The sequence below is a fragment of the Leguminivora glycinivorella genome, chromosome 1 (genome assembly GCF_023078275.1).
Source record: "Leguminivora glycinivorella isolate SPB_JAAS2020 chromosome 1, LegGlyc_1.1, whole genome shotgun sequence".
NCBI classification, from domain to species: Eukaryota; Metazoa; Arthropoda; class Insecta; order Lepidoptera; family Tortricidae; genus Leguminivora; species Leguminivora glycinivorella.
Window position 1 is genome coordinate 34,109,723 of NC_062971.1, and position 13,264 is coordinate 34,122,986.

At 42.0% G+C, this 13,264-nt stretch overlaps 1 protein-coding gene across 1 annotated transcript in view; it reads right to left on the reverse strand.

Annotated features, from left to right (window-relative positions):
• Window positions 1-4,396: 4,396 nt before the first annotated feature.
• The window catches only part of LOC125224702 (E3 ubiquitin-protein ligase Ufd4), a 52,396-nt gene continuing 43,528 nt past the window's right edge, over window positions 4,397-13,264 (reverse strand). The window contains exons 36-46 of the mRNA XM_048128139.1: window positions 13,131-13,210; window positions 12,597-12,786; window positions 11,538-11,678; window positions 11,049-11,172; window positions 10,439-10,628; window positions 9,579-9,703; window positions 9,310-9,425; window positions 8,797-9,016; window positions 7,765-7,971; window positions 6,538-6,717; window positions 4,397-6,298 (exon numbers count right to left, since the gene is read on the reverse strand). Of these exons, the coding sequence (XP_047984096.1) occupies window positions 6,161-6,298; window positions 6,538-6,717; window positions 7,765-7,971; window positions 8,797-9,016; window positions 9,310-9,425; window positions 9,579-9,703; window positions 10,439-10,628; window positions 11,049-11,172; window positions 11,538-11,678; window positions 12,597-12,786; window positions 13,131-13,210 (1,711 nt within the window). The 3' untranslated portion in view covers window positions 4,397-6,160. The remainder of the gene's footprint in view (window positions 6,299-6,537; window positions 6,718-7,764; window positions 7,972-8,796; window positions 9,017-9,309; window positions 9,426-9,578; window positions 9,704-10,438; window positions 10,629-11,048; window positions 11,173-11,537; window positions 11,679-12,596; window positions 12,787-13,130; window positions 13,211-13,264) is intronic.

A 13,264-nucleotide genomic window follows, 5' to 3' on the forward strand; every position in this document is an offset into this window, starting at 1 on the left:
CTGCTTCCGTCGCTGGAAGGTTTTATACTAAAGGTTTCAATTATTAGCATTGTATGAAAATTGTGTAAAACACCAAGGTTACGATTGATTGTTGCAGCCTGCGGCAGCGGGAGCATTGCGCAGCGCTGGGACCCGGTGTCTCAATGCAAAAACTTTATCAATGATGGGTGAAAAGGTATCGTAAACAACGGGCGAGCGGCGAGAGGATACAAAAACTCTCAAATATATTTTTTTTTTCTGTATATTTGGAGAATAGGTATGTATAATGTGTAATATTGCGTGTAGGAAATAGTAATGTGCTATCAGACTAAGTAGTAGCCAAGTATAGTAAAAAACAAATCTGTCGACTTCGTCGCCTTTTGCGAGGTAAGTTATTTTTTATTTGTCTAGTATATGGGAACGTTAAAGTTTTTGCTAAGCTAAGGTATTAGGTACTAACCCTTTAATCTTCCTTTCAGGCCCCGTAGCCGAATGGCATTTCTGCGACGCCAGACACCGCAGAAATGCAATCTATCGCTCTTGCGTATTGGCGCGAAAGAGCCAGACTGCATTTCTGCAACGCCAAGACGTCGCAGAAATGACATTCGGCTACGGGGCCTGATCAGTTTATCATCCAATAAACCTAAGAGAAACGACGGGTTGTAGGAGAAACTTGGTGCGCAGAGGCAATAGAGTTTTTTTAAGAGGTTGGGACCGTTTGAGGGATAGGGGCCTGGATTCCCGCTCTGAGTCATTCCTGGTGCAGAGGTTGTCCATCGCGATTCGTTGTGGTAATGCTGCTAGATTTCCGACTGATATTAGTTAAGCTAGTTAGTTAATAAATCTTAGTTAGTGAAGTTAGTTAATAATATGTAGATTGGTGTTATCAACCTAAGATAGACCTACCTTTTGTGCACTTATTCTCTTCTTCATTAGAATCGCACGTTACACTTCAGTAAAACACTTGACCAAGCAGAAATACAAACACACTATTTACCTACACTTAAAACACTTCCTTACACACATCAGTATATATGCACATAGAACACGGTACCTACTGAAACAATATGAAAATGTAGGTATCTATTTTAGCAGGTAAAATTTGCGACAAAAAGGTATTAAATAGCATATCGTATATGTACACGTGGTGTTAAAAAATCAGGATCTCGCGAGTCCCGGGACTGTATTAGGTACCTTTATAGGCTTTATAATGCATATTAAATTATCATGAAATTATTCGATACACGTGTGACAGCGAACATCTTTGTCTGCCTTTTGTCATAGTAGACGTTTTGTATTAGTCTTTCAGCAATAAGGTCATTCGGCCACACTATGGCTGATCCTACCTATCTATAAGGAGTTTCTAGCATTTCTTTATGCTCAAAGAATAAATTAAACTAAGTTTCTTCTACATGATTTCGTTGTGTTTTCCTATTAAAAATCCTGAATAGAGCCAGGGACAAGCTTCTCATCGAATTAGTGGTTGTTATTTTGATCGCTACACTACGTGGACCACAAGCGCGGATCCAGCTTCGTGTCCAGGGGCGGGGGTCACGTAGCAAAGGCCCGGGGCCCCAGGGGGGGGGGGTCACGTGGTCTATTTGTATGGCCAACTTAGACTCCAGGGGGGGTCATGACCCCTATGACCCCCCCCCCCCCCTGGATCCGCGCATGGTGGACCACATAGTCGCGATCGGATAGACCTACGCCGAAAAAATGTCTGAAAACGCTCATAATAGGTGTTTTGCTAATTTTGTTTTCTTGTTTGTTTGTACAGTCTGACCAAAAAGAGTAGAAATTAAAAAGTGGCAACATCGTAGTCTCGTCCCGTTTTCAACTTTTCACACATATTGATTTGAATGGAATGAAACTACAATGAGGAAAAGGTTATGACAGATGGCGCCACCCTATTAGTCCATTGCACAGATAAAGAATTTCATATGTGAGAGCGAGAAAATGATATTTGTTTTCTCTCTCACACATATGAATGACAGTGACATGCCTGGACACTTGCACAGGCACCGCCTGACGGGATAGAATGTCAGGGTGCCTCCTCATTTATTTAAATCATATGGCGATATGTACAAATAGGCAAATAAAAGATTAGTCCCGCAGTTTTTTATGCAGGTAGTCACATTTAGCTTGGTTGATGCCTAAGATATTTAACTGCCAGATGCGCAATGAAGGCTTCGCATCTTTGGTCTTGGGATCTATGGGTCCTCGAGACCATTGAGTATTCGCAATAGCCATTTCACATGTAACCAGATTTTTCTTCTGGTTCGAATCCCGGTAAGGGCATTTATTTGTGTGATGAGCACTGATATTTGTTCCTGAGTCATGGATGTTTTCTATGTATATAAGTATTTATATATTATATATATCGTTGCCTATTCAGGCAAATAAAAGCCCACAACACAAGCCTTCTTGAGCTTACCGTGGGCCTCAGTCAATCTGTGTAAGAATGTCCTATAATATTTATTTATTTATTCTTCTTAAGGTGCCATATCCTAACGGATGTCGGCAATCACCATGCGAAAGTCTTCTCTGTGTTTAGCCACTCTACTCAGAGTAGTAGTAGTAGCGTCTGCAATACCGGTCCAACTCCTTATATTGCCACACCATGATGTTCTTGGTCTTCCTCTACTTCTCTTTCCGTCCATTTTTCCCTCTATAATGTTTTTCAGTAAGGTATATTTGGTGTTTCTGTAAATATGTCCAAAATATGCTGTTTTTCTTCTTTTGACTGTCAATACGACTTCCGTTGTCTTTTTCATTCTGTCCAATACTTGTTTGTTAGATATCTTATCTACCCAAAATCAGATCAGATTCAGATTCTGATTTCGCCTATTTCGCCTTTATGGTTGCTCGTTTAGCACCACCCAGGGGACACGGGCAGGGTATAGGTATTATGCCTGTGTGGTGACGGGTTAAGAATTTCACCACCCCCTTTCTTCCCGTGGGTGTCGTAGAAGGCGACTATGGGATATGGGTTAAATTGTAGTGTAGGCGAGAGGCTGGCAACCTTTCACTGCAATGCCAGTTTCGTTTTCTTTTTACCCCTTATTTGCCAAGGGTGGCCCTGAAGCTTTAGTGGTTTCATGTGCTCTGCCTACCCCTTTATGGGATACAGGCGTGATTGTATGTATTGTATGTATGTATGTAATCTTTCTCCCTAGGGAGTTATGAAATTTCTAGTACTAGTACCTCATTCAACTTCTTTTTAGATTTTATATTTCAAGTGTGATGAAAAACATTTTGTGTAATTCGGGGCGTAAAAATATTGCAAACTCGGGTTTTTAAATGTCAAGCAAGCCGGCCAGCCGTCGCTAGTTTCAACTTCCAGCATACGATGCACAATGTACTATTCTATATGTTGATTATAGAATAGTACATTGTGCATCGTAATCGATAATAATAGAATAGTACATCGTATCGGATTGTTTGTACAATTGACAGGTATCACGAGCAACGACCACGCCGGGCCGCGTAGGCTACATGACTATCGTTACCGCTGTTTAGCGAACAAAGCGCAACTATCGCTATCGCTAATTACTTTAGGGGTAAGAAGGTAATAGTGACTCGAAGCGTTTCGTGGTAGCGGCATAAGCAATCGTCACGTTGGCTAGGCCGGCTGTAATGTAAGGTTATGTAAGTTATGTTATTATCGGGGGATATAAGTAAAATACATCAAATTCTTGCTTAATTTATTGACACAATCTTCAACAACAAATATGATCCGAGCGCTACAAGTTGCTGCAATGTTAATAAATTTTAATCTAATCGCCTAATTATGATAAACTAAATATCTTTTAATTCGTAAAATATTTCATACATCACAATATCAACTTTTAGTTGACTACTTAATAAAAGGAACATAGCTAAAATAGTATTAGTATAGTGTTTTACACCCTGAATTTATATATTTTTCTTGGTTTCACATTTTCCATTTTCCAAAGTGCATTTTCGTGTGAATTAGCTAATCTTGATTAGTATACATTGGACATAAGCAAAAGTTATGGTTCGTTATTCGATACAAGATTATTTAGTACAGAATTCGGTATACGTACGATAATTATGGAAGCACCAAACGCGATGCATACTTTAAAATTTAGATTAATTAGCTAAGGCGTAGAACAATAACCACTTGACAACATAAGTTTGCAGAGGTACCCGATATAACATGTAAAATCGCCGTCAATAGAAATTGTCAACAATGTAAACAAACCATTCTATAAAATATCAATATTCTAGCACAATTTTATTACTTTAAAGGTTGAGGATCATAATGTGACATGAATTGATTAAATAACACATGGATTCAGCCAGCATCTGATGAGTTAGAATGAAAATTAAAGACATTTTGACTACAAGGTTTGTTTACATTGTTCACAAGTTCTATTGACGGCGACTTTATCTTGCCAGTTGCATCAACTACATTTGACAGAAACATCATCGTCACGCAGTAGAAGTCTATGGAACTTTCCATACAATAAAATTTAACGAATGCTTTAACGGTGACAGACGGTTTGGTGCAACTGACCCATAGTATTCCACATTGTCAAGTGAATCATACGTTAAAGGTGATTGCAAGTAGCACAAACGAAGTGCTTTTATATTTTTTACTAATTTCAACTATAAAATATTCAATTACAAGTGAATCCATGATTAGGACACCCAAAAAGTTATAAATCTGGTCATTTTCAGCTATATATGAATATAAACATCACAGAGATCTAGTCAAAAGTACTCGTTCACTAACAAAACAGTAGCCTCTCTTATTTTATATTTTTATTCAAATCTTACAATAATAATAGCAGCAAAACTTAGAATACAAATCAAGAGATGTAAATACATTGAAAACCGACCCAGCGACAATTGTACTGTATATTTATAACTGCGCACGGTAACTAATCTTCATCGATGTCATTACTTCCACCCACATTATTAACTAAAGTGGTATTCAGAATTTCACTTGCAATCAGAAAACGTCACGGTACAAATATAATGGTTCTCATTTACATTTACATAAAAACGAGATATCTAAATAGCCAGTACATCTGAATACTACTATAAAACGACAATACAAACAGTTTATAATAGGTAACACATAAAAATCGTCTTCCTTTGATATCGCCGACCCGAGTATACAAATGAATTGTAACACGTTTTACAAAACGACAAAAAGTATTGGTGAAAAAAGGTTATTGATAACGCTTCGAAGCGGCGCTATCTAAGCATTTTTTGTGAGAGAACTCCAATTTGTCATTACACAAGTACATTTTAAATCTAAGAAAAAAAATTAAAAAATATCTAACTAAATATGTCATAAATAGACACAAATCATCGCATATTATATCTCCCGCTTAGTCACTTAGGATACGCTGGTGAAAGTACAACTCAGTTGGTTATATTCAAATAATACAAACAAAAGTATATTTCATAGCATTTTCTAATGTCATAGTTTTATTGAGGTATGAGCAAGATTAGATGCAGAAAACTAGGCCAGGACCATGTTGGACTGTTCGATATCAGTCGGCATGCTAGTCACACGTAAACATTTTTGCACCTTATTGTAATGTAACAAGGCGTCAAATGTATACATATTTCACATGTCGTTCGCGATTCGTAAATATTGCACAATTTGTACATACACCAACGTAGTTTTAGCCCTTCTTATCACACGTCTTCATCCGCTATTGGCCGTTGCGGCTCAGCTGTTATTATATTGCGTTAAAATTCAGTGTTCGCAGTAGTACACACAGTTGTTAGTAAATCGAAAATGTTTACATACCCCTAGTAATTTGTATAATTTTACCAAGGATACAAATTACTATCAATCAAGTAACCAATTATGTCAGTATCAAATCAGCCGAATAATATATTACACCATAAGTTGAGATCATTCGCTTTGATGTGTTGCGACTGTTGCGAGTTTTGGAAGCGTTTCCTTATTAGGCCTAACAGAGAACGAGTCACCTGATGAGAATTTTACCACGGTTGCAATGACCGAGGAATTTATTCCGAACGACAACTTATCGACTGAGCCATTGTAACGGCGCATATGAGGCACCAATATTTTCCCGTGAGACGACTCGTTCCGCGTAGGTCTGACTATCAGAATACGTGGTGTAATATAGTAAAGGCTCACAGACAAGGCCCGCGGGGCGGGCGAAGTGGGCGTCTAGTTGAGATGGAAGCCGCGCTCGTTGGTGGCGGCGAGCAGGCGCTCGCGCAGCACCTCCTTGCACGAGTACTCGGGCAGCTTCAGGTAGTGCACGCACGTGTTCACTGACGGGTACGAGCCGTCGCCCGCGTCCACCTGCGAACATATCAATGTTCAGTACTGCTGACGACAAATTGGGAAATTTCAAACTGATACAAGATGATTTAGATTTTACAATTAAGTTTAAGGAAACTGGAAGCTGATAACTAAACGACTTATGAGTCGCAGCAAAACTTCGTGCAGCAGCCGACTGTGGTGCTAGTCACATCCTGATGCTGTGCATTACTATGACCGGTCCGTAAGGGTATCTTAACTCAAGGCTTATTTTGGCATACCTTCCTGACGACAGTGAGCCTGGGGTGCAAGTTAGCCAGTCCTCCAGGTGGCAGGCTGCTGCAGCCGGTGGCGAACTGCAGGAAGGCCTTGCGCTCGCGCCACGACATCTCCACCAGCACGTCCACGAGCCGCAGGAAGCCGGGCGAGTCGCGCGTGTAGCCCAGCTTCGGTTCCGTGTACTGTGAAAACGAGATATTGTTAGTTTCAATACAGTTAACTGTTAAGTGAGAAAGTATCTTAACTCAGTGGTTTCTTAAGTTAAGTAAGCTTGGATCCACCTAACAAAAGCAACCAATAATAACCAAACCGACTTTACAACCACACGACATACCTGTAGCAGTATCTCTTTGGTCCAAGCGGGTCCACGTCAACGTTCCCCGCATAGTAGCAGCCTGAGCTTAGGGACGATGAAAGCGCGCTAAGGCGTCGCCTACATACCCACTTTAACTTATCAAATTGGGCACAATAAATCATACAGCTTACCCACAGATATCGGAAAGTAGGAGATCAGACATGCCGGGCGACTTGTATCGAATACGCCTGTCGCAAATTCTCGAACCTACACACGCTTGTAGATGGCGCAATACCATCTCATCATTTCCATGTCTGTGTAAATGCAAACGACCAGCCAGTCGTGTTATCATCATGCACGCACATAATAGGCTACTAGACTCATATCAAATTGGGCACAATAAATGATTGTCTTCTGTAGTATTTGACATAAAAAAAAACAATATTTATAAATTTTCGTTATTAAAAGTGTATTGATGACTATATATTTTCGATTAAAAATGTGTTTAAATTTTTATTTATTATGGCCACCGAAAACACTGTCAGCGATGTAGTGACGTCATCGAATTCGAATCTTACTGCATGTCAAAACAATCACTGACATATTGAACTTTATGCCTTCATACTTAAAAAGTCAGAAAATGTTGTTTTTGAATAGAATGACCTGATGCATAGATAATCTATAGATTAACATGGCTGTGTTATTTTCGCCTTATTACGTAAAAGTATACTTTAAAAATATTTCTTGCCGTTTTTAAGTCTTCATAAAATATGATAATATTTTATTTCGGTTGATCGGACCGTACTTAATCATATAAGACAGACTTTAAAAGAGGGTCAAGTAGCCTATAGCTGTACGTTCAACGAGCTAACAACTGAGATACGTCCGCTCGCGAATTGTCCTCCCTCTTGTAGTATACGGTCCGCGAGCTCACCTGGAGCAGTAGTTCCTTGGTCCAAGCGGGTCCGCGCTCGCCGCACAGCAGCAGACGCAGCTCGGAGGGGCTGAAGGCGCGCAGACGGCGCGGCGGGAAGACGCCGGCGAAGCCGCGGCGGAAGGCGGCCGCCTGGCGCCGGATGCCGTCCGCCACCATCCAGCGCGCGCTCGCCTCCGCGTACGCGCGGGCGTTGTGCGCACCGATCTGTATGATAAATAAAAATTACTTTCAAATGTGACCGTGTGGTGACGGGTTAAGAATTTCACCACCCCCTTTCTTCCCGTGGGTGTCGTAGAAGTCGACTGTGAGATATGAGTTAAATTGTGGCGTAGGCGACAGGCTGGCAACCTGTCACTGCAATGTCACAATTTGGATTTCTTTCAACCATTTTTTTCCAAGGGTGGCACTGAAACTTAGTAGTTCATGTGCTCTGCCTACCCCTTTATGGGATACAGGCGTGATTATATGTATGTATGTACTTTCAAATGTTTCTTTGCCGATCCCTTGTGACTGCGTGTGTAGCCGAATGGAACAAACGCGCACGAAACGAAACGCTCGTAGACATCTATCTCTATCGCTCTTGCGTATTGGCGCGACAGAGCCAGACTACCTTTCGCGGCGTTTCGTTTTCGTTTCGCGTCGTAGAAATGCCATTCCGCTACGAGGCCTGTTATTGTTCTACATTAGTCTCAATTTTCAAACTACTAATAATGATGGAGGACCTTAATGGATGGCAAAAGGTGTTGACTTGTCAAATTATATGGTTATCTTGTGTTTTTTGTCCTAGATTCCAGCAGCCAAATGTTATAGAACAAATTTGGAGAGAAGGAACACGCTATGATGATGATACCTATGCATACATTTAGCCAAGAGTGGTCCAATCATTATCGGCCCGTAGCGTATTATAGCTTTTCATCTCTTTCAGTCTATCGCTATTCGTATTGGTACTATTTTACTCTTGGATAGAGAGAATCTAACCAGACAGTTGGCAACCCCATTCAGAGATCAGAAAAGTATGCATTATCGTACCTCGATGTGTTCTCCCGCGTCGCAGAGCGGCTGCAGGGCGGCGGGGTCGTCGTGCGCGGCGCCGGACGCCGCGTGCGTCATGGAGAGCGCGAGCTGCTCGAAGGTGGCGCCCTCGACGGTGAGCTCGGCCGCGCGCGACGCTCGCTCCTCCGCCGACAGCGACGCGTCGGACTGCAGCGCGTCGTATTGCTCCGCCGCGGCAAGAACGTTTTGCAGGAACCTAAGAATATTCGTTTTAATACCATTTTTGTTAATACCACTTAATCGACAAACATACAATAAATAAAGCTAGAGAACAATCGTTAATTCATCACACAGGGAACATAAAGTTAAATACATCGTCAGAACACGCTAATCGCCGATAAAACGACTCAAATCGTGGGAACGTTTTGAATAAAAACGAGTGAAAATGTTATAATGACATACCTTATCTTCAAGGGCTTGGAGGCGATTGTTGCTACACTTCGACCTTACCTGGGGCTTAGGCCTAAAAGAATAAAACAAGAAGTGTACCTGTGCCTGATGGGATCGATCTCCTGCAGATGGTCGTTCTTCAGCTCCTCGCCACACATGATGTGCAAGAACGGCTCTGAAAGCGGCAGGTCCACCAGCCGCCCGTCTTGTAAAACCTGACAAAAGCAGAGGTTACATTCTAAATTCAAAAGCTATGCCATGAAATTACAGTTCTATTGTAATTAAAAAAAAACTTTAGTTTAACTGTAAACAATTTAGATTTTTTTTCAATTTTATGTACACGGTGTTAAGAATAGAAGAAAAGTTACCTTAGCTAAAAATACTCCTAGGAACCAGAAATATTTGCAAACTTTATCACAGATTGGAGAGTCTTGAGGGAGCGGCGCCGGGAACAGTCCGTTGGCCGGCGTCACGTAGTAGCCCGGGGGCTTTTCTGCACACAACAAACGATTCAAATGTTAATTGAGAACAAATTGCCTCCAATAAAATCAATGGGTGGTACTACTATTTGATACATCGCGGCCGCCCTCGCGTAATGATCCAAGAAACGTTTACGTAAAGTCAGCTGCAGAGAAAAAGAGACCCTCTGCCGTACAAATTTGTATGCAAGGGTGTCTACTTTTCTCTGCAGCTGACTGTACATAGACTAGAGGATCTACCCACAATATAAAGTAATCAAAAATGTTTGTAGTTTCAATACCTGTAAGAATAATAGAGAGAGGAGAAGCAATTTTCGTCATTGGCGGCAAAGCAGGCAGGCAAGTATGGTCGCGCGATGAATGATAAAACATCAGGCCGTCCTTAACGAACTCAAAAATTGGCTCATTGAGCGGCCGTTTTATAATGTCGAGGAATACTTAACTCGAAATATGAATGTATAATATGAAATCTAATTAATAAAATAAATAAATGTATATCTATATAAATTTACGAATTGTTCTGTGATTGTAATTATAATATGTAAGCTTGACCTGTAATTGATATATGAGTATGAGTAACGTACTATGTGTAAATTCATTAGGAACGGCCTGATGTTTTATCGCGACCATGCTTGCCTGCCTGATCTCGTTTTATGTCCGGCAAATTCGGTAAAATTACTCATGGCATCTTTGTTAACTAGCAAGATCTCGAGTACGAGCATTTTTGAGCGTGTAGTATGTACTCGTACCGTCCAGGTGGTAGGGCTGGTGGGCGGCGAGCGGCGGCTGCGCGTCGTGCAGCCACATGGCGAGGTCGGCGCGCTGCAGCTCGGCCGCCACGAGCGCGTAGAACTCCAGCGTGGGCCCCAGCCCGGTGCCCTCCTCGCCCGCGAACTCCACCTCCAGCACAGACTTGCGCCCCGCGTGCACCTTCATCACCTAATCAACAAAACACCCGGTTTATGGACAGCAAGCAAAGAATTGCAAAACATTATGAACTCATATAGTAACTACGTGTACGTATTTGTAAGAAACGAGCATATCACTTTTTAACTAATCAGTTCAGTAACTTTTTATGAATAAGGGGGTGATAATCTACATCAGTCTCGCTGAAACGAAGCACAAACCAAACGGCTAGAAGCTCGTTGAGATCTTTTGTCCTGCACAAAGTCCACAACGTTCAAGGATAGCGGATCGCAGTAAGCTAGGATGCGCACCCGTTCAAGCCGCAGTCGGCCCATAGACGCTTCTAATCCCGCGCAAAGCGGCGAAACGGAGTGCAGACACAACTACTAGACTACTAATAGAGACTCGTTGATGTGTTGTCTTCTATCATACAGCACAGGGTCTACAACGTACCTGCATAGCGGATCGCAGCAGGTTAGGCTGGCGCGGGATGCGCACGCGCTCGTGCCGCAGACGACCCATGCGGAACTCCGTCGCTTCTAGCTCGGCGCGACGCGGCGACACTGTGTTGCCAGATCTGTGTCAAAGTAAAACAGTAAAAAACACTGAAAATTATCACGATATATCACTATCGATATGAATTTTATGATTTATCACTGCTACTTCCTAGCAGCAGATATTTAGCTAGCTTTACTTCAGTGCGTTGTTCATTGGACACTAAACTTACAATAAAACTCATCATTCTATAATGATAATTTTGAACGCTGCCGCGTAAGGAACAAATTTCCGGCGTAATATTCGCAATATCGCAACACAATTTTTATCGAAATTCTACGTAAATCCTTTCGAGTCTGTTCGAATCTTCAATAAATTAAAACCATCTAAAAATCCTGAAGAATATCACAGATATTTTTGTACATATTTTGTTCATGCGTGTGGTACCTCTGGCGGTCCAGCGCGCGGTCGCGCTGCGCTTGCAGCCACACGATGGTTCTGGAGGTGCCGAACGCCGTGCACGCGAAGAACATCTGTCGCGTCTCCAGCGGGAACAGGAACGGGCACCAGTCGTTCAGTTGTTGGCACCTATGGTAATACACTAGTTTATACAAAGTGAACAGTAACAACGTCTGTGGCTCGTTTGATTATATGTATGTAAATCCATGGTCTCATACATACAATGCAATACTACATAAAATGTGCTTGCAAACATACACAGCCGTAACTTCATATCGCACGCTGTATAGCTTCAACATCAATCGATTCGAATTGTGTATATTTGCTAACTATTGTCCCGGAGCTGTAAGTTCACATTTTTGACACATTTGTTTTGAAGTATGTTACGATGTGGCTAAGACTTATCGTTTGCCAAATCTAGCGATTATGTACGAAGGGGTTGAATCGATTAAGCCCTATATACAAGGAGGCGCTTAAACAAATATACGATTTTTATTAACTTACTGAAATGTCATTTGAATTGAAATGACAGACTGCCACAGCACTAGTTTAAAAATAAAAATGAATGATAAATGACATAATAAGTAAATCCTGCGTGATAAATTAATATCGTAAAATACTCACTAACGAAGATCCGCAAAAATGTAACATATGTTAGATTATGTTTAAAGTAAATATTGTTTTTAAATACTTGATTTTTTTAATTATTATTACAGGATTTTATTTAAAATTTCATTATGTCGCGCGAGTTTTTCATTTTGTGAACGCTGTCATGTATTTGTGTCAAAAATGTGAACTTACAGCTCCGGGACAATAAAGATTATCGATCGGGCCGTATTCGGTCTTGGCAAACAACGGTAAACAGAACACCAAACGACATGTTACACTTAAGTTTGAATCGTTGTTTGACTGTTTAGTTTGATCACTCGGTACTTACCAGTGATCGGCATCGGTGTCGGTTTTTTACACAATTTAAAGGGATGTTCGACAAAGTGTTCGGTGGTGTTATTATGTTTAGCGTTTCAAATGTAAGAGTGTATGACTGACCAGTGCGGCGCGGCGTGCGCGGCCAGAGCCAGCGGGTCCTGCAGCTGCTGGTGCAGCTTGTTGGTGAGCTTGGTGGAGAGGAAGGCGTCGGCGGGCAGCGCGGGCGCGGCGGCGCGCAGGCGGCGCAGCACGCGCACGCACACCGCCGCCGCCGAGCCCTCCGAGCCCGAGGCGCCCGCCAGCCCGCGCTCTGTAACAACATACGATTGCAAATGTGCTTCTAAACTAACACTATATGGCTCCGCGATCCAAAGAGGATCGCGGCTTCCAAAATGAAAGCACGCCACTTGTGCCGATCCTGTGCAGTTATCGTTCAGTCAATCATCGGCTCGTAGCTAACACAGATCCGCCATCACACTGTTTTCTCAGCGGTATCTGGGCCGACCTACCGGGCGGCGAGCGGTTGATCTTCCCGGATACGCTTTCTTTCAAAGAGAATAATTGATGATTGCTACATGTTTGTATGTGTCTGTGTGTGTGTGTGTGAGAGAGAGAGAGAGAGAGTTACACTTTAAAAGTGTTGTCGTTCTTTACCTGGGTCTCCCGGCTCATCATCTTCACTATCACTGGACGCGGCGAACGTTTCCATCCCTTCCACTTCTTTATATGTTAACCTGTGAACAAATCAGGGATGAGTTTGAAAAAGAGAAATCATAGGGGAAAATGTG